The sequence below is a fragment of the Vombatus ursinus genome, unplaced genomic scaffold (assembly GCF_900497805.2).
Source record: "Vombatus ursinus unplaced genomic scaffold, bare-nosed wombat genome assembly UNPS02014962.1, whole genome shotgun sequence".
NCBI lineage: Eukaryota > Metazoa > Chordata > Mammalia > Diprotodontia > Vombatidae > Vombatus > Vombatus ursinus.
The window spans coordinates 1261469-1284530 of NW_020954740.1; the positions used below are offsets into that span (position 1 = coordinate 1261469).

At 36.0% G+C, this 23062-nt stretch overlaps 1 protein-coding gene across 3 annotated transcripts in view; it reads left to right on the forward strand.

The window, feature by feature from the left end:
* Positions 1–23062, forward strand: part of POLA1 (DNA polymerase alpha 1, catalytic subunit) — a 330831-nt gene that overhangs the window by 84195 nt on the left and 223574 nt on the right. For 2 of the 3 annotated variants that reach the window (XM_027845456.1, XM_027845458.1), the window contains one exon: positions 22653–22685. The exons of the other annotated variant lie outside the window; for it this stretch is intronic. In XM_027845456.1, coding sequence (XP_027701257.1) covers positions 22653–22685 — 33 coding nt within the window. The remainder of the gene's footprint in view (positions 1–22652; positions 22686–23062) is intronic. 3 annotated transcript variants of the gene reach the window in all.

Here is a 23062-nt window from a genome sequence, read left to right on the forward strand (position 1 = left end):
AGGAAAGGAGGGTGCCTTCATGTTAGGCACACTGGGTATGCAAAGGTCAAGCCCCCTTATATTTAATATGGTAGTATTTTTTGCAAATACTTGGGGCCTTGTAATACAGGATGATCAAGCATTCCATGAAATGATATTTCTTGTTGCCTCTGGATGCATGATGAAAGCAACTCTACCAGTTTCATTTTCACCTCTCCAAAGAGGCTCTGCCTGTTAAATAATCTTTCCATTTAGTTTCAATTTCTGGTTTTGTTTATTATCAACCATGTAAAGATTGATAACCATCCATTTGTCCTACTAGTTTTTCTACTTCTTGGTAACTGGATAAGAATCTTACATTCAGAGTACCAAGAGTCAAATTGTTCATAAGTGGTCTAAAAAACATATGGGATTCTTAGCATCCTCTGCCTCTTTTTCTCCTTTATTGATGCCATAATTGCAGAAATGGAAAGAAGGCTGAGGCCCATTTTGTAGCACTGTGTGTCATGAATTGCCATGACCAAAGAATTCATTATCAAGTGGTTGCCCTAATGGTGAATGAGTCTCTATACTTAGCTAGACTGATGCTCAGAAAACAGACTTGGTCTGTATCTGGAATCCTTCCAGTATGGTAGTACTTGCCACAGCTTTCATTCCATTGGCATAGCCTTTGAGAACCCAGTATCATCTCCATATCATGCTGAGGCATTAGAGTAGGACTTTGTAAAAGCTAGTAGAAAGTAAAATTAGGAGTAAAGATGCCATATGTAATTGCAGTATCTCTAATCCAATTTTTTTTTCAGGGCATTTGGGGTTAAGTGACTTGTCCAGGGTCACACAGATAGTAAGTGTCAAGTGTTTGGTCTGAGGCCAGATTTGAACTCAGGTCCTTCTGACTTCAGGGCTGGTGCTCTATCCACTGTGCCACCTAGCTGTTCCCTAATCCAATTTGTTAAGAAGATAGTGACTCCAAAAAAAATGAGAAATGGACATGGGCTCTATGACCGTTATACATTCCATTCTTAATCTACTTGCCAGACAGAGAGTCACTGTGATCTTTATTGGGAATCTCAAGTAGAATATGTTCTTCAGATGTTGGCATTCACAGGTAACATTGTATTATTTGCTTTGAGCCTCAGAATACTACAAATCCATCTTAGACAAATCCACAGTCATTTGAAGGACAATTATCTTAACTATTCACATCAGAGACATAGATGAAAAGCATATATTCTCCAGATTGCAGCATACATACAGTTGCTTGGCTTGCCCTTAAAAAGTGCTTAGTAAATAAATAGTTAAATTCCGTATATAAATAATTATAAAATTTTAGTTTGTATATAGTTCTAGTTAAATACAGATAGCCAAAACTAAAAATATGTTTTTAATTATATATACATGCATATATATAAGATTTATATAAACATGTATATTATCTTCCCACGGCCTTGCTTTTAAAAGGTCCTTAGTAAATATAATTTATATTACATATATATTATGTTTATATATATACATGTATATATGTATAATATTATCTTCCCTTTGCCTTGCCTTTTAAAGGTGCTTAGTAAATGTTAGTTGAATTAAAATCTTAAAGGGCTGTTCTCTCCCCCCCATGATACGGTGGTTACTGTATTAATGGACATTACATGTACAATGTACAAAACTTAATGTACTTTGGGATCACAGATTGAATTTTTTTCCCCTGAGTATATCACAGTCACTTATTTCTTTTTCTTTTTTCTTGCTCTGAATAGACTCTTTTCCAAAGAAGAAAAAAAATTCAGCCTGTGACCCTCAAGTACATTAATTGTTGGAAATCACAATGTTTTTAAGGATCTAAATGAAAGTACAGTAAACCTCATGTTCAGATTGATCAGGACAAAAGATAAACTGGGAATAATTAGGAGTGATGCTGTAGAACTTTCTCCCACACAAGAGAGGAGTAGTAGAAGTTGGATGCAATGTTTAGACTGTAAATTTTTTTTGCAGTAGAACATCCCCAATTGGCATATAATGCCAAGTGATAAGCACTGATCCCTCATGGAGCTGCTGGAGAGTTCCTCTTGTACAAGGCAGCTTGCACAGAAGACAGACTAGGTAAACTGGTGTTCTAGAAACTTGTGAGCACATGGTAAAAAGTCACACACATTTGAATTATCATAAAAATTAGCTTTATGGAAACTGATAGTTATCTCAAAAACATTTTTTAAAAATACTTTTTCATCCTGGGTAAAGGAGGAAAAGAAATTACCCCAACTTGTAGTAATTTTCTTTATAACAATGTACCCATATTAGAACCTAGAAGAGCCATTGGGGTGTAGGTCCTGAGGGGGAGTAGGGTTGCAGATTGGGGAAAGGCATACTTTGCCACTAATTGTGGTAATTTACATGATGCTCACATAGGAAGCAAATATTCCCTTTTTCTTTTCTCTTTTCAGTTTTCTTCACTTATTCTACTTTGCAAAGGTAACAGCTTGTTATGAACTTAAGTATAGAAAAGAGAGACTCTTGTTCATATTTAAAGAACATTAGTAATAAAAACATTTCCTCAGCTGTGACAAAGAACAGCCTTTGTTTAAGGGTTAGGTATGTCTAAGGAAGTGACTTGTTCAGAACTAAGGAATAAAATATAATTCATCTTATCTTGTGTAAGGAAAATTGTCCTAACTTGCATGCTGCTGAGTGCTTAATTTATATTTAAAGCTGAAGTGGTGAAGCACTTATATTTTTGCCAGGAACTTCCCCCACTCTCCCAAATATGTTCACCACCGGAAAAACTAGCTCATTATTTTGCAAGGTAATATGCCTTTGTTGATAGAGAAAAGCATAGTAATTCAGGTTGAAAGATAAATCTAAATTTTTATATATGCAGTTGTGTAGATAATTAAAATCACTTGTAGAGATATGCAGGATTAGAGAGTATTGGAAATGGATTAGTTTGCATCTTTTAAAATGAAAACAAAACAAAACAAAAAAACAAGATAGGAATCTCCAACTGGTAGGTTATAATGGATGGGTGGATCTTCTAGGTCACCAAGCTGTTTGCTACCACAACAGCCCCTTTTCCTGGCTCTTAATTGGAAAAGGAATTACATCTGGCAGGCTGCCTGCCCTTTGAGCCATCTCTTCCTCCCAGGACTTTGAAGAAATCACAATTAGCTCCTAATCAGTAAGAGCTTGGATCCTCTATTCTAGGAGTTGTAGTCTCAGTACTTAAGATTATGGTGGTGAGTCATTTGTTATTAGAAGGAATTAAGAGGTAATGAGTGTAATGGAAAGAATGCTACATTTGAAGTTTTGAGACCTGGGTTAAAATCCCACCTCTCCTACTTGGGATCATAGGGTCATAGATTAAGACCAGGAAGGGACCTTAGAGATAGTTTTGGCAATCTGTGTTTAACTAGATCTATATACAAACTAAAACTTCATTTTAACAATGGAGACTGAGATGAAAGGACTTGTCTAAGGTCATGGCTACCCCCAAGATACGAACCTAGGCCTCCTGGTTCCCAATCCAATTTCCTTTCTACTACATGAAACAGATCGGTAGATTTGGGTTGGTCCAAGTGCTTGTTGAGATCCCTTATAGTGTTCAGAATTCTGTGATTATTTAACCTTTGCTTTCTCATCTGCAAAATGGGGAAGCTGGGTAGAGGTAGACTAGGTCTGTGGTGTCAAACTACATAATCTCTGCTCTTGCATATTGACCAGAAAACCACATATTCATATTTTCTGTGTTCTATTGTATTTTTATTTGTTTTATTAAAGATTTCCCATTTACATTTTAATTGGTTCTGGCCTCACTGAGAAGTCTTTGATATCCCTGATCTAGCTCTAAATTCTATTTACTTTAAATCAGGTGAAACTTGATTTGCAGTTTTTGTTGTTATTTGCATTGGATTATGAAATCATAAAAAAGAATTTAGATGTCGTCTACTCCCACTTCCTCATTTTATAGATTAGGAAAAAAGTTAGATGATATACCAATAGGTATTAAGTTAGTGGAGCCAGGATTTTTGCTTATGTCAGTTTCTTTTTTTTGTACCATACCCTAAAAGATTTGCTTGCCACAGAAAATTAGAAATGGTAAAAATGGTTAGAATAGGCATGATCTCACAAATGAGGTTAATCATAATAATTACACGATTACGATTTTATACATATAATAAGCAGTGGATAGAGCGCCGGCCCTGAAGTAAGGAGGACCTGAGTTCAAATCCAGCCTCAGACCAAACACGTGACACTTATTAGCTGTGTGACCTTGGGCAAGTCACTTAACCCAATTGCCTAAAAAAAAAAAAAAAAAAGACACATTATACAAGTCCTTTTAATCCTTGCCTATAGTCACAGTAAGGATAAGAGATAAGACTTAAATCCCAAACCTTCTGCCTTCAAATGCAGACTTTTTTGGGTATTGGGTGCTTTCATTTCAAATTTTTAAATATGACTTGGTTATAAGGGTTCCTTGGGGAAGGAGATAGATGTATAAGGTAGAAGAGCTAAAGTAATTTCTACCAAAATCATTAGATAGGTGTCATAGTTGATACTGAATGTTTAAAGTTTCACCAAGTTTTTAATAGATTTTTTATTCATTTCTTAAGTATTAGTTCATAATTTTTCTGAAAGAAGTCTTGAGTGTATGCTGTATGTTATGCCTCAATTTATGGATAAACATACTATCCACTCCAGGAAGTGTTACATCCTGTGCAGACAAATTGAAGATTGTTTTCCTCTTTGTTTTGTATTTTCTGAAGTGGGGATTTCATAATTTTCCTTGTCATTATTTTTAGCATCATCATCAGAAACATTTATTGAGTGCCTATCATATGCAAGTCATGGTTGCATTCTACCTGAATCGTACTTTGATACTATTTGTCCTAAAAATTTAGATGTCATGGCCCTAGTTCATCAGAAGGCAGGTAAAAAGCCTTTTTTTATAGGCCTGAAAGATCTGAGATGTAATCAAGATGGAATTGATCCTTGCCGTTTTACTTGTATTTCATAGTGTAAAACTCTTCAGCTTCTGTGGAGATTTCTTTTTAATGGCATATTCTTCAGGCAGCTGTTTTGTTTTCCTCCCCTTCCTTCTTTTTAGTACCATAGACCACATGTGCTCATACTGTTGATTAGCTGTAGGACAGAGAAAGAAGAGAAACTATAGCATTCGTAATTACCAGTAATTAATTCTTGTTGTGCCTTCTCATTTCCTCCTATTCTAACTCCACCCACTCCTCTTCCTGTAAATTCTGCTTTATGTTGACTACTTACGGAGATTAATGTGGATGGGTATACAGCTGTTGTCCTAAAATTTAGCATTCACCTTACTTTGAAACTGATTTTTATTCTGGCAGTGAAATGTCTCCATAAAACAAGTGTAAGAAGGAAATAGAGTAACCAGTCTATTTCTATTTGTTTTTTTTTTTAGTCATTTTTTTCAGTCATGTCCGATTCTTCAGGACCCGTTTTGGGCTTTTCTTGGCAATGCTACTGGAGTGGTTTGCCATTTCCTTCTTCAGCTCATTTTTCAGATGAGGAAACTGAGGTAAACAGGGTTAAGTAACTTGTCCAGGATCACACAGCTAGTGTCTGAGGCTGGATTTGAACTCAGAAAGATAAGTGTTCCTGACTCCAAGCCTGGCACTCTATCCACTGTGCTACCTAGTAGCCCTCAAGTCTCTTTCTAGGGGCTATTTTTTCCTTGCACCTTTCCTGTCTGTTTTCCATTTGTACCATTTCTATTAATTAACAAATTTTTTTTTATCATCTATTACGTATTAGGCTGCAAAGAATATGCAAAAGAAATATGGCATAGTACCAGCCCTCAAAGAATTCACAGTATGGAAATGCTACATAAATATATAAAACAATTATAATGTTAGGCAGTGTATAATAAGCAAATTAGGACTGAGAGTAAATGCTACAGATGTTCAAAGAAAGAAGAAACCCTTATGTCCTCTCACAAGGTATGTTTATGTCCCCATAAACATACCTTTACTCTGAAGTTAAATGGGAATGAAAAGAATATGAAATCTGATAAACATCAGTTAAATCTCACTATGTGTTAATACAGACATACATTGGGTTTCTTTTTTAAAGGAAGTTTTATTCTTAAAGCATTTCTTTAAAATCTTAGTATGTTAAGACTGGGAAACAACTTTGAACAGGATACAATTGGGAAGGGCATGTTTCTCAATTACTTTTTTTTTTTTACATTTGACTCTTGAGTTATATGGTACCTCTGTGTTTTATGGAGGTGAATATTTCATCATACTTGCTATAATCATAAAAAATATATCAAATCTTCATCTCTATAAGGTATACATCTGGAATCAGTAGCAAATTAGGACCAGTGAGAGGTGAGAGTCACATCTCAATTATCTTTAGGTGAGTTATAATAATATAATAATAAATTGTAGTAGGTTGTCTGTAGGTTATGTTGGCGCATAGAGACATTAGAAGATCTAATATGCTTTGTGGTATTTTAGGCTTCAATTATTTAATGCCTAGACTAATGTGAATGGAAAAGAAGGGCTATAATAAAAAAAACACGATAAAGAAATATTCTGTAAGACTTGTTGATCAATTGGATGGAAGTGGGAAGAGTGAAGTGTAGGATGTAAACTCATTTTGAGCATGGGTGATTTTTCATTTTTGCTTTTTTGTCTCCAGTCCTTTACATGTATTAGGTGCTAGTAAGTGATTATTGAATTGAAAGATTTGTGAGTATTGGGGCTCACATTCTTGAAGCATGGTAAGTTAATAGTCATGGAGAAATATTTGTGAGGAAAGGTTGTTTTCCACACCAGTATGGCCACCCCTTAGAAATGTCTTATAAATGATAATAAAGGGGAAGAGAGAAGAAAAGTAGGAAAAGTAGATTTGTGATAATTAAGTAGAAAATGAATGGAAGATCTCTTTAAGGAACACCATTAGAAGAAGAATAATAGAATACCAGGGAATTGTCTTTGGTGGGTGTGTACAGGTGATGGATTAAAAGGAAGAAAAAAGGGGAGCTAAGAAGACAGAGGAGAAAGAATCCATTGGCTTTAAATGTCTAGGTAAGAGAGCTTCTTAAAATTAAAGCCTTTTATAGTCATATGAAAAAATGCTCTAAATCACTATTGATTAGAGAAATGCAAATCATAACAACTCTAAGGTACCACATCACACCTATGAGATTGGCCGACATGACAAAACAGGAAAATGATAAATGTTGGAGAAGATGTGGGAAAATTGGAACACCAATGCATTGTTGGTGGAGTTGTGAAATGATCCAACCCTTTTGGAGAGCAATTTGGAACTATGCCCAAAGGGCTATAAAAATGTGCATATCCTTTGACCTAGCAATAGCACTTCTAGGGCTGTATCCCAAAGAGATCATAAAAATGGGAAAAGGACCCACATGTTCAAAAATATTTATAGCAGCTCTTTTAGTGGGGATAAAGAACTGGAAATTGAGGAAATGCCCATCAATTGGGGAGTGGCTGAACAAGATGTGGTATATGAATATAGTGGAATCCTATTGTGCTATAAGAAATGATGAGCAGGCAGACTTCAGAAAAACTTGGAAAGACTTGTATGGACTGATGCTTAGTGAAGTGAGCAGAACCAGGAGATTGTTGTACACAGTAACAGACACGTTGTACAATAACTAATGTTGACAGATTTAGCCCTTCTCAGCAATGCAAGAATCTAAGACGTCTCCAAAGGTCTCATGATGGAAAATGCTATCCACATCCAAAGAAAGAACTATGGAGTTTGAATGCAGATTGAAGCATACTGCTTGTTATTTTTTTTCTTTTGTTGTATGATCTCTTTGGGATACAGAACTAGTAGTGGTATTGCTGGGTCAAAGGTCACAGTTTTAAGCCCTTTGGGCAGAGTTCCAAATTGCTCTCCAGAATGGTTGGATCAGTTAACAACTCCACCAACAATGCATTAGTGTTCCAATTTCCAACATTTATCATTTTCCTGTTTTGCCATGTTAGCCAATCTGATCGGTATAAGGTGTTACCTCAGAGTTGTTTTAATTTGCATTTTTCTAATCAATAGTGATTTAGAGCATTTTTTTTTTATATGACTACAGATGGCTTTAATTTCTTCTTCTGAAAACTACCTGTTCATATCCTTTGACCATTAATCAATTGGGGAAGCATCATCCATTTCTTAAGGAAAACATTGCTACTTCAAGACACGTTATGATGTACCACTAATATTCTGATGATCTGAACTTGCCATAATCATAGTAGATAAATGAGGCCAAAGATACTTTGTACAGCTATCTAATTTAGAGAAGCAAATACATGATACTGGAATGTCAGGTTTTTTCCATAACATATACGCTAAGCAGAAAATGTAAAAGAACAAAAACAATAAAAGTAATGTTTGTTAGCAGTAGTTGAGATATTTCAGGAGAGATGAGATGTGAAGAGAAGCAATGGCCATATTTAGAAAGCTGCCTCAAACCCAATAGTATCTATTGAAGCAAACTTGATGACAGACTTTTTTCCTTTTCATGAATCATTGTATTCCTATAAAAGCGAAAATTCCTCTTCATCTAAACAAATGGCTTCCACATCTGTTTTCTTAGTTTCTCAAAAGGGTGTCTTCAGATTGCATTTTTTTTTTAAAAAAGTGTTTATCTGCGTAAAATGAAATAGAGTCAAAAGCAGTTTACACATCAAAATTCAGTTGGTCTACAGTTTGTGAGAATTAGTTGAGAATGAGGTAGAAGAGCGGAAACAACAACAACTTTTGGAATTTCTTTAGATGTATTCTTTTCCCCCAACAATCTTTTTTAATTCCTTTTAAAAAATCAGTTGTACAGTTCAGAGCTGATCACTAGGTTAAAGTAATGAGTCATAGCATATTGGGCCTTCCTCTCCTGTCGTTATGGTTTTCTGAAGATCAGTATTTAACATTAGTGGTAAGAGAATTAAGTGCCAATGAATTGGGAAATAATTATTTTAGTTTATGTTTTCCTTGGGAAAAAAAACAAAACTTCCATCTTTCCCAAAGAGCTATACATTTATATACCATTTTTTTAAAGTCTCATGTGCTCTGTTTCTGAAGCAATTCTGAAATTTCAAAGCTCCTTGCTCTATATATTCACTCACAAGGATTATACCTTTTTTCTTAGTCTCTTCTTACTTGACAGGCAACCATGTCCTTGAACCCATCCTACCATTTTAAAAATAAAGAATGAGAAACCTCTAAGCAGCTTAAGTGTCGGCTTTTTTGCAGCTGACAGGAACTCGATCTACTACTTGGCCTCTTCATCAGGGGACCAATGTGCCAGTGGTGTGTAGATCAGTCTGACTATGCCATTTGCATTGTGACATGCCTTAGGTTACCAGCTGATGGTTTGGGAGGGTGGGAGTAGGGGAGGTCATGGTAGTAGCCAAAGAGTGTCGTTATCCCCTTTCTTACTATGACAGAGTTATAATGGGTTCTCTGGGGGATGGGTAGCCTGATACATGGGCTGTTTGCCTGTAGCGAGCAAGAGTCCTGTCTGGTTTTCTGCACCTGATGGAATTTTTGGACTGTGGTCGAAGTGATTGTCTTTCAGAAAAGGTTGCAGCAGCACCAGTGCCTCCTACCCCACCTGTTACGGTACAGCTGTCTTTTCTGTCAAAACAGTGCCTTGTTCTGGGGTTAAAGGTGGATGAAAACTGTGACTAACTTGAGACGATTGATGTTAGAAAAATCTAATTAGTCAATAAGGCAATTAATTCAATCACTTATAGCTTAGTTTCTCTTCCAGGATATAAAGAATGTAATTTAGGAACACCTGTATATCGTGTATTCTTGCCTCTTCTCTCCTTCATTCCACCTCTGAACATCTCCAAAAGGATGAAGGGGCTGAATAATTTACCATAACCTGTTAATGTGTTTTCACTGGACTGTTATCAAGTTCTAGCTCTAATGAGCGTTAATAAATGATACCAAAATAAATCTTAAGAATTTCCCTTTCCAAATGCAGTAGAAAGCTGGCAAGAAAAACAGTACTTATATAGGAAACGTTCTAATTCATTGGCTTGTGAAAGTGAATTGATTGGTGCTAATTCCTCCTGTTGAGATCATCGACACTCTCATTTTGGTTCAAGACAGGAGAGTTGTTCCCTGCCTTTTGCCTGCCACTATTGAGGAATCGATGGGAGGGACCTCTGTTACCAGCTTTCAGCGTTCTCAGTTACTGATGACAAAACTGTGCTCTCCTCTTTGGTGCTTCTTTGAGAGCTTAATACAATTGTTTGTATTAGGCACCAGCCACCTGTTAGTATCGTTCTTGTTAAAGGTCACTGTGTGGTGCCTTATAGTCTGACTTCAGCAGCCCTGTATCAGGTTTGTTGTTGGCCACAGGTTTGTGTGACACTAGACAAATGTTGTGACAGAAAGAATGTGTATCTGATTTGTGAAGGGGATGGGAAGGTAGTTGAAAAGCGAACAGTAAAATGCTAGAAAAATAATGGGATAGATCCCCAAACTGCTACCTTGTTGTTGTCAGTCTAAAGTTTTTTGTGTTCCGTGTGTTCTTATCATTACTGTAAAAAGAGATTCTAGCATATTAAGATTATTTACTTATTAACATTTGCGTTATGTTTTGCTTTATGATCCATTATACCACCCTCCTGTTTTGTGGGTGAATTCATTCCGTTCACATTCATATTTAATACTCCATTTTTCCATACTGGACTCTTAGTCTTACCTGTAGTGAAAAGAACGCTGATCTTGAAATCACAGGACTTGAGTTAAAAATCCTAGCCCTGACACGTGCTACTTCTTCCAATCTTGTGTAAGTCAACTGATTTCTTTGGGCCTTACTTTCCTCACTTGTAAAATGTGTGTTAGTTAAAATGACCTGAGATTTCTTCTGTAGCTCTAGATCCATGATCTTGTCTAAGACAGATTAGGAGAGAGCTGGGAAAAAAATGTGGACCATGGGGGTCATAGATTTTAGATTTAGAGTAGGGTGAAACCAATTCCAGTACAATCGTTCATTACTTCAGCAAAATACTTAACTGGCTCCTTCTTCTTTACCATCTTCTATTCTACAGTGTCTTATCTGAGGACATTGATGTACTTTATACTAAGTTTGGAAATTTAGTATAAGTTCCTTTCCTTTTCCTGAATGCAAACCCAAATAATAATGCAAGAAGACTTTCTTTAAGGTGGTGACCACTATATTTTAGTGAGTTGACTACTTAGGGCTATTTAAATTTTCCATTTCATCACGTTATTTGTTTCTTCTATTAAAAAGTCCAGTTCTGCCTTTAGCAGAAGGAAAAATAAGCCAACATTATCACAGAAAAAATTGCTTTATGGGTCAGATCATTTCATCCATCCAACCTAGCATTTAGTGTCTGACAGTGGACATGTGGAAGAACAAGGATGTTGTTAGTGATGTCAGCTTCAAAAAGCCAGAAATGTACCCTGCATTCCATCAATACCTCACTAATTCTTATGGTCTCTAGGATGAATTACAGATGAGTTTCTGGCTTGCATAGGCAGAGAGAGTTTGCACACTGGGAATTATTAACAAGGGTAGCTAGTGGCATAGCAAATAGAACACCAGGCCTAGAGTCATGAAGACTCATCTTCCTGAGTTCATATCTGGCCTCAGACACTTATTACCTGTGTGAACCTAGGCAAGTCACTTAATCCTGTTTGCCTCAGTTTCCTCATCTGTAAAAATGAGTGGGAGAAGGAAACGGCAAACCACTCCAGTATCTTTGCCAAGAAAACCCCAAAAGGGGTCATGAAAAGTCGGACATGACTCAAAAGTGACTGAACAAAAATCTGGGTCTGTCTGGCCTTGCTCCTCTCCCCAAAACAACAACAACAATCCTTGAATCTATGTTTTTGTACACACATGCAAAAGTATACATAGACAGACACGCACGCAGGAGAACTGAGAAATTCCCATTTATAGTGGGGAGAAAAGTGCATATGTAAGTATGTAAAGAATAAATACAAATGAATACAAAGTACTTTACTGCAAGCTAGTTTGAGAGGACACCAACAATTAGGAGATCAGGAAATACTTCATATAAGTAGATGGTAAGTAGATTACTGATAATCTGATAATACTGTCTAGGAAGGATGGAAAGATAGGATGCGACTAGGTTGTGAAGGTCTTTGAAAACTAAACATAAGAATTTATGTTTCATCCTAGAAGCAGTAGAGTTTATTGAGTAAGGGAATGACGTGGAAAGATTTGTGCTTAAAATCACTTTTGGCATCATTGTAGAGGATAGACTGGCCTTGAGGCCAGGGATGGAAGGCTCCTGCAATAATTTAGATAAGAGGTGATGAGGACCTGAAATAAGGTTGTAGCTGTGTGAGTGGAGAGAAGGTGTTGGATACAGGAGATGATAGGGCAGTAGATATGAAGAGATTTGGCCACTAATTGGGTAAATAGGATGAGAGAAAGCAGATGCTTCTTAGAGATGGGAAAAAAAAACAAACTTATTTTTTTTTTTAATGAATGAAGACTATTCAGTCACTTGCCAACATTAAGTTTTACTATTGGGTGGCCAATTGTTTATAATCTTCCTATCTTTAAAGTTAAACATTTTTCAGTATTTTGTGCTATTGTTTTTTTCTTTTAAGAAATGAAACACTTAAGTCAAGGAGAAATTTATCTTTAATAGGTCATAAGTTGTCATTAATAATGATAAAATACTATTTAAAAGAAAAAAAGATATTTCAAGTTTTGAGAATGCTAATTGCCCTTTTAGTTGTGAGTGTAGTTGTGATTTCAATTTTTCTGTTGCTGAACTTCATTATGTAACAATAGTCAGCCTGGTTCCTTCTTCCAAAATAAGCAGTTATGATTGATTAATTAAAAACTTTCGGGCCATTTAGATGATTTTATTTATTTGGTTATTTGCACTCTCATGTATTTAACTCCCAAGAGTTAGTGGTTGATGCCGATTCCTTCTTCAGAAATCAGAATTCCAAAAATAAAAAGACTATTTCCTCTGTGTTTGGCGCTAGTTGAAAATGCCAAGCATAGTTTTTTACGAGTTAGAGAGTGAGGGGAGGAGAGGAGAAAAGTTACTTGTAAATCATTTAGCCATTAACCTAATGTGGTAGATTTATAAATCCTATTACTATAAGCCCTTTTCATTTCCACTGAGGACAGGGCATGCTTGACCTTGCTAATGTAAAATTCATTCTTCGTTAAGTGATTACTGAAGTAAGACACTTTTAGTTAATTTTAATCAGGTTGTATAAAACTTGCTTGTACAGTAATGTTAACTAAGATATGGACACAGTTTGGCCACGTCTTAATTAGCCCTGTACGTGAGTTAGGTGAGAAGTCAATCAGGAAGCAAAGACTGTGAGCCTTCTGACACTTAACTTTGCTTTGAAGGAAATTCCACCTGATAGGCTGAAGCTTTAGAGTAGGGAAACGAGCTAAGAACCACTGCACAATATGTGTTTTCAGTCTTGTAGGCGTTATGTGGATTTTAAAAAATCTGCAACCTTCATTCCTAGAGTTTACTTGAGAATTTTTAGTAGTGTTTATGGCAATAAATAAACGCATAGTTTCAAAGTTCAGTTTTTAATAAATATCTTTACTTTTAAAGTAAAATTTAGCGTTGTAAAGTTTAGCCATTAGTGATTAATTTTGGACTCAGTTATTTTAGTAAGAATCTGAAGTCTCCCACCAATGAACATGCTTGGTTAAATGAGTTTATAAAGGCATCTTTCACACCTCTACAGGGCTTCATTTCAGATGTAATTGTAATAGGGTATGGAATGAGGTCAAGTAAATTGTATGAATAGTTGAAACATGAGGATGCAACTCAGCAGTGTGGCTTAGGATGGTTAGGGAGGGAGAAGGAATGGAAATTTGAATGTTTTATTTAGGGGCAAAAACTGTTTTTTAAATAAAATTAGAAGGTAAAGATGATTTTTTGAAACAAGCAAACAGATGAATAGAATTAGGGGAGAAGTGAAAGGACTGAAAGAAGAGGTTCCCCCCCCAAATTTTTTTTCTTCCACAAATGTTCATTTCACAGATTCAAAGGTGTAGAGTTGCTGAATTTCTAACTACTTAGATCAAAATCAGAATCCTTTCATTGTAGGAAAATAAGAAAGACATATAAACATTATTAAATATTTCAAATGGTATTGTTTATTCAAAAGTGTTTTAAATTTTGTACACTTGAGATGCCAGAAGATTTAAATGACAAATTAAGGTGTTTTTTTAAATAGTGTATTCTTGGTAATAATGGAAGTATGGGGGAAGTACATTTGTTAGTCATGTTTATAATTAAGGGGTCTCCATCACTGAAGTAGAAACGCATTCTTCTTGAGTATTTGTTTGCATTGCAATGTACTGTGTTTGAACTGAATCACTACTTCTTAGGTGGGAAAAGTTAGGATTTAGATATGGATTCAAGCTTGAACTGTTGTTATTTTTTTTTTAAACCATCTTTAAAATCCCATTATACTGGAGGTAGGTAGGCATGTTCATCAGTCAGCGATTCTGGCATTAAAAAGCCAGTCTCCTAGATCTTGTACTACCAACAGAAGCTTAATCTTTCCTCTTTCCAGAGATCTTTGACTTTAGTGCTTGAAGTTTACAAGATTACAGATAGCCCTCAGGCCTAGTTGATTGTTTGCAGTAGTTGGAATTTGTCATGCCTAGAAGCTAAGAAAGTTAGTTGAAGAAATAGGGATTTGCATAATGAAGTGAATCATATGATAATGGAGGTATCCATGAGTGTTTCATGTTTTACTATTTGCTTTCAGCTTATTTTTATGGGAAGGCGCTCATCTGTCCTTGGAATAATCTGAGAGATACGTATTCATCTTTGTAGAATTTTAAAAAATAATCTGACCCAGGAAGATTGTATGGCTTAGTGGAAAAAGCCCTGGGGTAGAGGTCAGGGAGCCTAGTGTTCTGTTGCTATTTTTTTCTTCTAACCAACTGTGTGACTCTTGTCAAGGCGTCTTACCACTTTGCAACTCAGCTTTCTCATCTGTAAAGTAAAAGGGCTAAGTAAGGAGCTGAAGGTATCAAGAAAGGCCTAATAGAGGAGGTAGCTTTGAATTGAACTTTGAAGGTAGGGATTCTAAGATAGAGGTGGGGAGAGAGTGCATTTAAAGCATGGACAACAGCCCGTGCAAAGTCCTAGAGAAGGGAAATAGATGGGATGTTGTGTAGGAATAGTAAGTAGGTTAGCTGGAATGCAGAATGTATGAAAGGGAATTAAATATGATAAGCCTAGAAAGACAGGCTGGAGACAAATTGTGGAGGACTCTAAATGCTAAATAGGGAAGTTTGTATTTGATTCCAAAGGCAGTAGCCCTTTGAGAAGGGAAATGACCATGTCAAACCTGAGCTTTGGAAATATCACTTCAGCAGTAAGATGGAGGATGTATATATCAATATGAAATGTTATAAGTAATTTAAATGGCCTTAAAGTACTTATTGCAATTATCCAGTTTTAAATTTAACATACAACTAATTAAGTCACACAGCTTTTGTACTATCTTACTTGTATAGTAAACGTGGATCGTTCTTAAAATGTTAATTTCTTTTATAATATTTGAAAGAATTAATGTAAGGGAAAATGTAATGTAATGAATGATATTTCCAGATGCTTCTGTGTGAAAATAATTCACTTTATGTAGCTCTTTGGAATTTGCAAAGCATTTTGCTCATAATAACCACATAGAGTAAGTAGTCTAAATGTTGTTATCATCATCCCCACTTCACAGATGAGAAAATTGAGTTACAAAAAGTCATGTGTCCTAGATCACTCAGCTAGTGCCAAAGCTAGGATTTTAGGATATGGATACAAGTCTTCCTGATTCCAAGACCTTCTTTATTATGCTACTTGCATCAAGGTTCAGAATACTATAGAATCATGCAAGAGGTGGACTAACGGGAAAAACCAAATGAATGAAGAATGCTTGTCGTCTCGACTGTGAAATTTAGTTAAGATGGGCAACATGTAGAGTTAGTCCCTCAATGTGTATGTTTTGGACAAACGCTATAGATGGACAGTGCTCGGTCCAGGCTTTCATAGAAGGAAGAGGGCTAGATTATAAAAAAGCATGGTGTTTTCAACAATCATTAGCTACGATCCTGAAACATTACATTTGTAACACCGATAATCTTGTGCTAACACCATTTGTCTGGAATCATATAACACTATACTCTTCTGAAGTCATTATTATGGGGGATCCAGAGGGCAATGGAGAGAGATACGTTGGGTGTAAGTAATTTACTGGAATCCGTCAGTCAATTGATAAGCATTTTTTTTTTCAGCGTCTTCTATATGGAAGGCCCTGAATATACAAAGAAAACATATAGTCCCAGCCCTTACAGAGCTTATATTCTACTTGAGGATACAACATGTACACACCAGAGATTTTGAGGGGAAGAGAGCACTGACAAGAAAAAGAACATGACTAGGTTCATGGATGACAGAAACAGTCTCTCCAGCTTTATAGCATCTGTTAGAGCTTGTGCTCCACTGGCATAACCTTTGAGAACTCAGTTACCGCCATGCCTTGATGAGGCATTGAAGTAGGACTTGAGAAGAGGCTTCCTAATGTGTGGTTTCTAAAAATTTCTCTAATGTATTTCCAATTTTATATGTGCGTTCTTGCAGGAAGGAGCCTCAAACCATTAGCATCTTCAGGTTTCCATTAAGTTGCTCAATTATAGTCTAGATTTTTATAGTTAAGTTTGTGGACTTTGGTATATTTAGTATATTTGCTGTATATAATATCTAAATGATACCTACAATATATAAAAATGGGCTAATTGTTAGGGATGTTTTAGATGTCTGGAATTGTCCTTTTATGTTTTACTTCTTAAATAGTGGCTGCTTGATACTTGTATAATGTACCAATAAGCACTATTTTAGTCTGTCTTGGCATGAGTAAACATTTAGTATAATATCTTATTTTAGCAGAATATAAATATGGAGAAGGCATAATTGTTATGTTAGAGATTACTTTTACAGGTTAGTGCCATTTTTGGTAATTGGTCTTATGTGCCTATTGTTTAGTAACCTCTAGACTAGACAAATAAGAGGTACATTCTCCCTGCCTAGGAAAATATAGATTTATTCTTTAGAAAACAGAATCAGCAGTGCATTTTGGATTTCCTTTCTACTTCCCACTCCTCTTTTAGAGGCCTGGTTAAGACACTTTTTCATCTGATTTTAATTCCCGCTCTCTTCTTTTCCTCGTTCCCCTCCTCCCCATCCTGCACTGTTCAGCCTAGCCTACAATGATTGATATGATGGCAGTGCTGTCATTCTTGTTAACAAAAAAAAGTCATTTTTGTTCTAGGTATTTTAATAGAGTCCCATTAAAGATGTATTGCTGACTGAAATATCGGCATGAAGGGCTCTCACTGAGCTGAGCCCAGGAATTAAGAAGTCAGGAAATCGGCTGCTGCTTTGCAAGAGAGCCTTGTGTGACACAGAATCTCCTGATTGGGGAGATCATTACTGCTATTATGACTCGACTTGCGTAGGAATTTTAAATTCCATCTGAATGTCAGTAATAACCCTCTTAGCAAATTATCCTGAATAAAATCACGAAGGCATTTTATATAATAGGTGTTGAATTACTGGATAGATTTGCTAATTAAATACTCTTTGTTCTGCTGCAGTTGACATTACAGGGTAAGATCTTGAACAATTATTCTCAACAGCTGTACTTTGTTAAGGGAAAAATTAACCACAAAGTTTATTTTTTTACACTTGAAGTTGGCAGATTTTTGAAATGTGCTTGAAAAAATTCCATCATCCAATTGGTAATGAGTAGATAAATATGCAGGTGTTGCTGTGAAATCAGATAACTGCAGACTGCCTTATTAATGAATTTAGTAAGCCTTTATAACCTTCTTTTTTCTTGCTGCTGGCACTTAGAAGTGATCCTCTGTCAGCTGGGTGTAGCCTTAATTTTATGACTGGTACTTTGTGAAGCCAACTTGAGAGCGGTCATCTAGTAATTATAATACCTGCATTGCCATTGTGCACATACAGCATTGTCTTCCCTGAGGTCAAACTTTTTAAATGGGGGGAAAAACAATATGATCTAACAAGCCCTTCTGACTATTGTTGCTTTCAGGATAATCACACAGTTTGAACTTTAAGAATTTGATTTATTTTTAGGGATTGTGTATTTATCTTATTTTGGGGACTGTGTTATACGGAAGAGTTGGCCAGAGAAGTTGGAACAACATATTTATTTTGGGCTGAAAAATTTTAACTTCTTTTTTGCAGACAAGCATTTATTTGGCACCTCTGCTGCTGATGCTGTTTTAGGCATTTGTTCAGAATTAATGTTCATGCTTTTAGAAAATTTTACCATCTAAAACCACATTTACATAGGCAGAAACCTAAACATCTGAAAAAGGGATAATTAAATATTAGACATATCACCATGTACAACTGACAGAACAATCTTATTATGAGAAGGAAGGAAGCAAACAAACATTTGTCAAGTGCCTATGATATGTTAAGCGCTTTATAGATATTCTCATTTGATCCTCATAACAACAAGCCTCATCACTTCATGGGGGGATGATAGCCTTGTTTAGATACTGTGGATAAGGGGTTATCTAGATATCTTTACTCTGATTAATCAAAGAAGGTTTAATAAAAATGGTGGCTTAGAATTAGGAAGAGTTTTGAATCTTCATCCATACTAGCTTACATTTGTATAGCACTCTCCTCTTCATATTTGATCCTTATAGTAATACTGTGAAATAGGTAGAACTTGTGTTATGATGTCCACTGTATAAGTAAGTAAAATTTAACTCAGACAGTTTAAGTGACTGGCCTGTAATACAGCTAATAAGGGACAGAGCTCTGACTCAAATCTGTGCCCTTTCTGAATACAGATTACACCATTCTGCATCTTCTCACATTGGAAATGGCTTATGTATTTTGGCAGTTAAAGCCCTCACTTTGGGGCTCTCAGCAAATATAGCCAATTCCTGGACTTTCACAAAGCAGACACTGGGGCAAACTCACCTTAATATAACCTGTTAAGCACGAGACTGAGAAAACTTCCTTTGCCCCTTGTCTGCAGCTGTAGAGCTAGGCTGTGGGACAGCTTTATAGAGAAATATTTAAGTTAGCCTTTGTGGGAATTGACTTAGTGGGGATGGGCAGGGGAGATTTGCTTCCTAGATTCTTGGATTTAGAGTTGGAAAAGGGTCCTTAGAAGTAATTTAATTCACTTCTCCTTTTATAGATGAAGAAAACTAAGGTCCAGGAATGTTGTAACTTGTTTTTGGTCGGAGGAATTTGATAATTTTTGGTAAGGAATTTGAGGGCAAAAACTGCTTTAACGTAGAGGGTAAGGATTGTAGACCTAAACCACAATTCATTTAAAAGCTGCTGTGATGGGGCAGCTAGGTGGCTCAGTGGATAGAGCACTGGCCCTGGAGTCAGGAGGACCTGAGTTCAAATCCGGCCTCAGACACATAATACTTCCTAGCTGTGTGAGTCTGGGCAAGTCACTTAACCCCAATTGCCTCACTTAAAAAAAAAAAAAGCTGCTGTGGAATCATTAGTACCACCACTAGAGAACCTTGGTAGTGGCTCTCAGTGTATGAAGGTGGAAGTTTTGAGAACCAGGGAGTTTCAGTCATTCAGGTGTATGAAGTATCATAGAAAGTTAGAACTGGAAGTGACCTTAGAAATAATCTAATTTAACCACTTATTTTACACATGAGAAGAATGAGTTTTGCCATTGGTCATAAAAGTTGTCAGTGACAAAGATGGAACAAGATTACAGATCCTCTACAGACTGATAGTTCTGCTTACTGCTTTGAGCAGGAAACAATTGAAATGTGTTGAAAAGAGATGGTATCTCCATCATGATAAATTTGATTGGAGTTACTTTTCCCAATGGTATTGGCTTATGCTTTTCTGTAATAGATTTCTTTGTATATTTTAAATATGGAAGATAAATAACTTAATTTGTTACTTAGTGCCTTGATGACAGAGGAGTGTGTATGGCAGCTTATGCAGACGTGCAGAGATGGATGTAACAGAGCAATCAGAAGACAGTGCACCACCAGTGGTGCAAAGGGTTAGATGAGAGGCCTGTCAGGGCCAGTTTTGTAGGTTCTTGGATACCAGGCTGAGGAGCTTTTTTCTTTTGGCAGTAGAACATCATTTAACATTTCTGAGGAGCCTGGCTGTGGCTTGCAAGGGGTTCTAGAGCAGGGAGAAAATACAAGCAGGAAGACCAGTTAGGAAATTTTTGCAAGTAGTCCAGGCTTGCAGTGCTAAAGAGCCTGGACAGGATGCTGATGGGAATATGCACAAGGGAAGAATCACTAGGATTAAGTGACTGATTGAATAGGCAGAGATGACTCCACAGCTCCTAGTCTGGTTTGCTGAAAAAATGGTCTTTGACAAAATATATGGGTCATTAAGGTAAATAAAGGAATTTTAATTCATGCACCTTAAAATTGTTCCTAGTTTAGATAACGTTTTAAAAGGCTATGGGTGGACATTAAAAAGTCCATATACAGACCAGTTTAAAACAATTAAAAACATTTGGGAAATTGAAAAAAATTTATAAAGTGACCTTAATGATGAATTCTGAGTAAAAGCCAAGAGTCTTGGTCCTGACTCTGCCACTAACTAGCTAAGGAACCTTGAGCAAGTTGATCTTGGTTGTAAAATTAATAGATTAGACTAGATGATAGCTAAAGCCTCTTTTAGTTCCAACGTTCTGTGACTACAACTGTCAGGATAGACCAAACGTTCTTAGCTTTTTGTGTGTGTAGGGGACCTGTTCTCAGAATGATATTTTTAAATGCATAAAATACAATAAAATGATTGCAAAGGAAACTAATTATATTGAAATAAAGATGTAATTTTTTTCCCGATCTAAGTTCACAGATGCCTGGAAATTGTGCCAGACTCTACGTTAAGAACCCTGGCATAGAGAAAGCTAAAATTTTGTTCACTGATGAAATTATGGAAAATTCAAATAGACCCTTTTGAACTTGTTGAGAATAAAAATCAAAAGAAGAAACCAAAGCCTAGCCACTTTTCTCTAAGGGAGGAAAGGGAGGAGAATAAGCATTTATATTGTGCCTATTACTTGCCAGGCACTGTGCTAAGTGCTTTTTACAAATATTATCTCAGTTCATCCTCACAACAACCCTGTGAAGTAGGTACTGTTATTATTCTCATCTTAGAGTTGTGGAAACTGAGACACAGATTAATTCACTTTTCCAGGGCCATAGCTAGTAAGTGTTTACCCTTTCTGTATTATATTTTGTTGTTGTTATTTTAAGAATGAATAATGATAAGTATTAAAGCATTTATTAAGTCCTTACTATATGTTAAGTGTATTTACTTATACACTGTGCTAAACCTTGAGAATACAAAGAAGGCAAAAGCAGTCTCTGCCTTTGAGGAACTCACATTCTAATGTGGGTGAGAACATACAAACAACTCTATATGCCAGATGTATACAGGCTAAATTGGAGGAAATTTCAGAGCTATCTGTGGGACTGTCATTTGAACAAGCACTTTCTATGAAGTTTACACCCCCCACTGTTCAAATGTGAATTATTGTTAAGTACAAAGGTAGGCTGTGTTTTTTTCCTTGCCATGATTTAATATAATGTTTGAACGGTAGATATTATATTGAATCTGATGTTTCTTCAGTGTGCATACTCCTTCTATACATCCAGGTGGAATTTTCTCAGAAAAAGGGAGTACACACACAAAAATAAATATTTGTGTCCATTAAATTATTATCTGCATTATTAATTCTAGCAAACATTTCTGAGAGCTATAGATAGGCAAGTGTAGTTGACAGAGTTGTTCTGTTGCTTCGAGGGTTGCTGGTGGTGATGTTTACTTGGGTTTCTGTGGCTAGAAATGAATGCAATTTAAATGAGAGCTAGCCCACTGAGATGGCTCTTCTGTGCAGTTCTGACACTTCTCCTTCAAAGAGCAACAGTTGGTGGCAGCTCTTTTATTGGAGTGAGATTTAGAGAGAATATTAGATGAGAACTTAAGTCCATTGCAGTAGATGGCATTGTTTTTCTTGCCAAACTCCTCACAAGATCTTCACTTTACCAGAAAAAGTGTCATTGATTCACTTAGTTGGCATTTAGCAAGTGCTTACTATGATATGTTACTGTACTGGTTACTAGAAGAGATCTGTACAGATAATCAGAATACTAAACAGACTATGAGAAGAACATAACTGAGGTGCAAAAAAAGTACTGTGAAGATGCTAAGGAAAGGGAAAAGTAGCAAAGAGATCTAGGAAAGCTTCATTGTGGAAAGAGTATCTTTTTCTCTCTCTTTCCTGTAAGTTTTATAGAATACCCTCTTCAAAAAGACAAATGCCAATAATTATTTACCTATGGATATACATTTCTAGAAAGAGCTTATTAAAAGAACAAAAATATGCAGACTTTACTTGATTCTCATGTAAAAATTTTTAGATGCTATTAGTTTCTTGTTACTGTATGGAGTAGAACAGTGGAAGGGGTGGTTGGGTAACCATTTGTAAGAAGTGGTTTGTTTTGGAAAAGCTAGAACATTGGGAGTTTTATGTTTATGCTTTGCAGGTATGTTTATATATCTGTTTTCTAATTTTCTAATACATTAATCTTGCCTTTTTTTAAAAAACATATTTAGATTTTGATGCATACCAAGGAGATGGTGCAAAAGGTAATACTGAACATTTTCATTACACAACAATTCTTAAATATCACACCTGGTGAAGTCTTTGTATTCAAAGAAAATTGTAACCCAAACAGAGGGAAATCACTTCTTAGGATGCCTAGTTTACTACTGTAATCCTCACTAATGGATTATAGCTTTTTTCTTTTACCAACACTGATATGATCTAGCCACTGCTTGAAGCCTATATGTGAGTGTTTCAGGCAAATTAGCAACAGTGCTAATTAGAGTTTACTTACAGGCCTTTATGCTGTATGTGTTCTAGTGTTGTTTGTTATGATTGATTTTTTTGGCACCCTTCATATTCTGCTAAATAGTGTTTGATACTAGTAAGGGTTTGACATGGATTTGTGCCCCTGAAATGT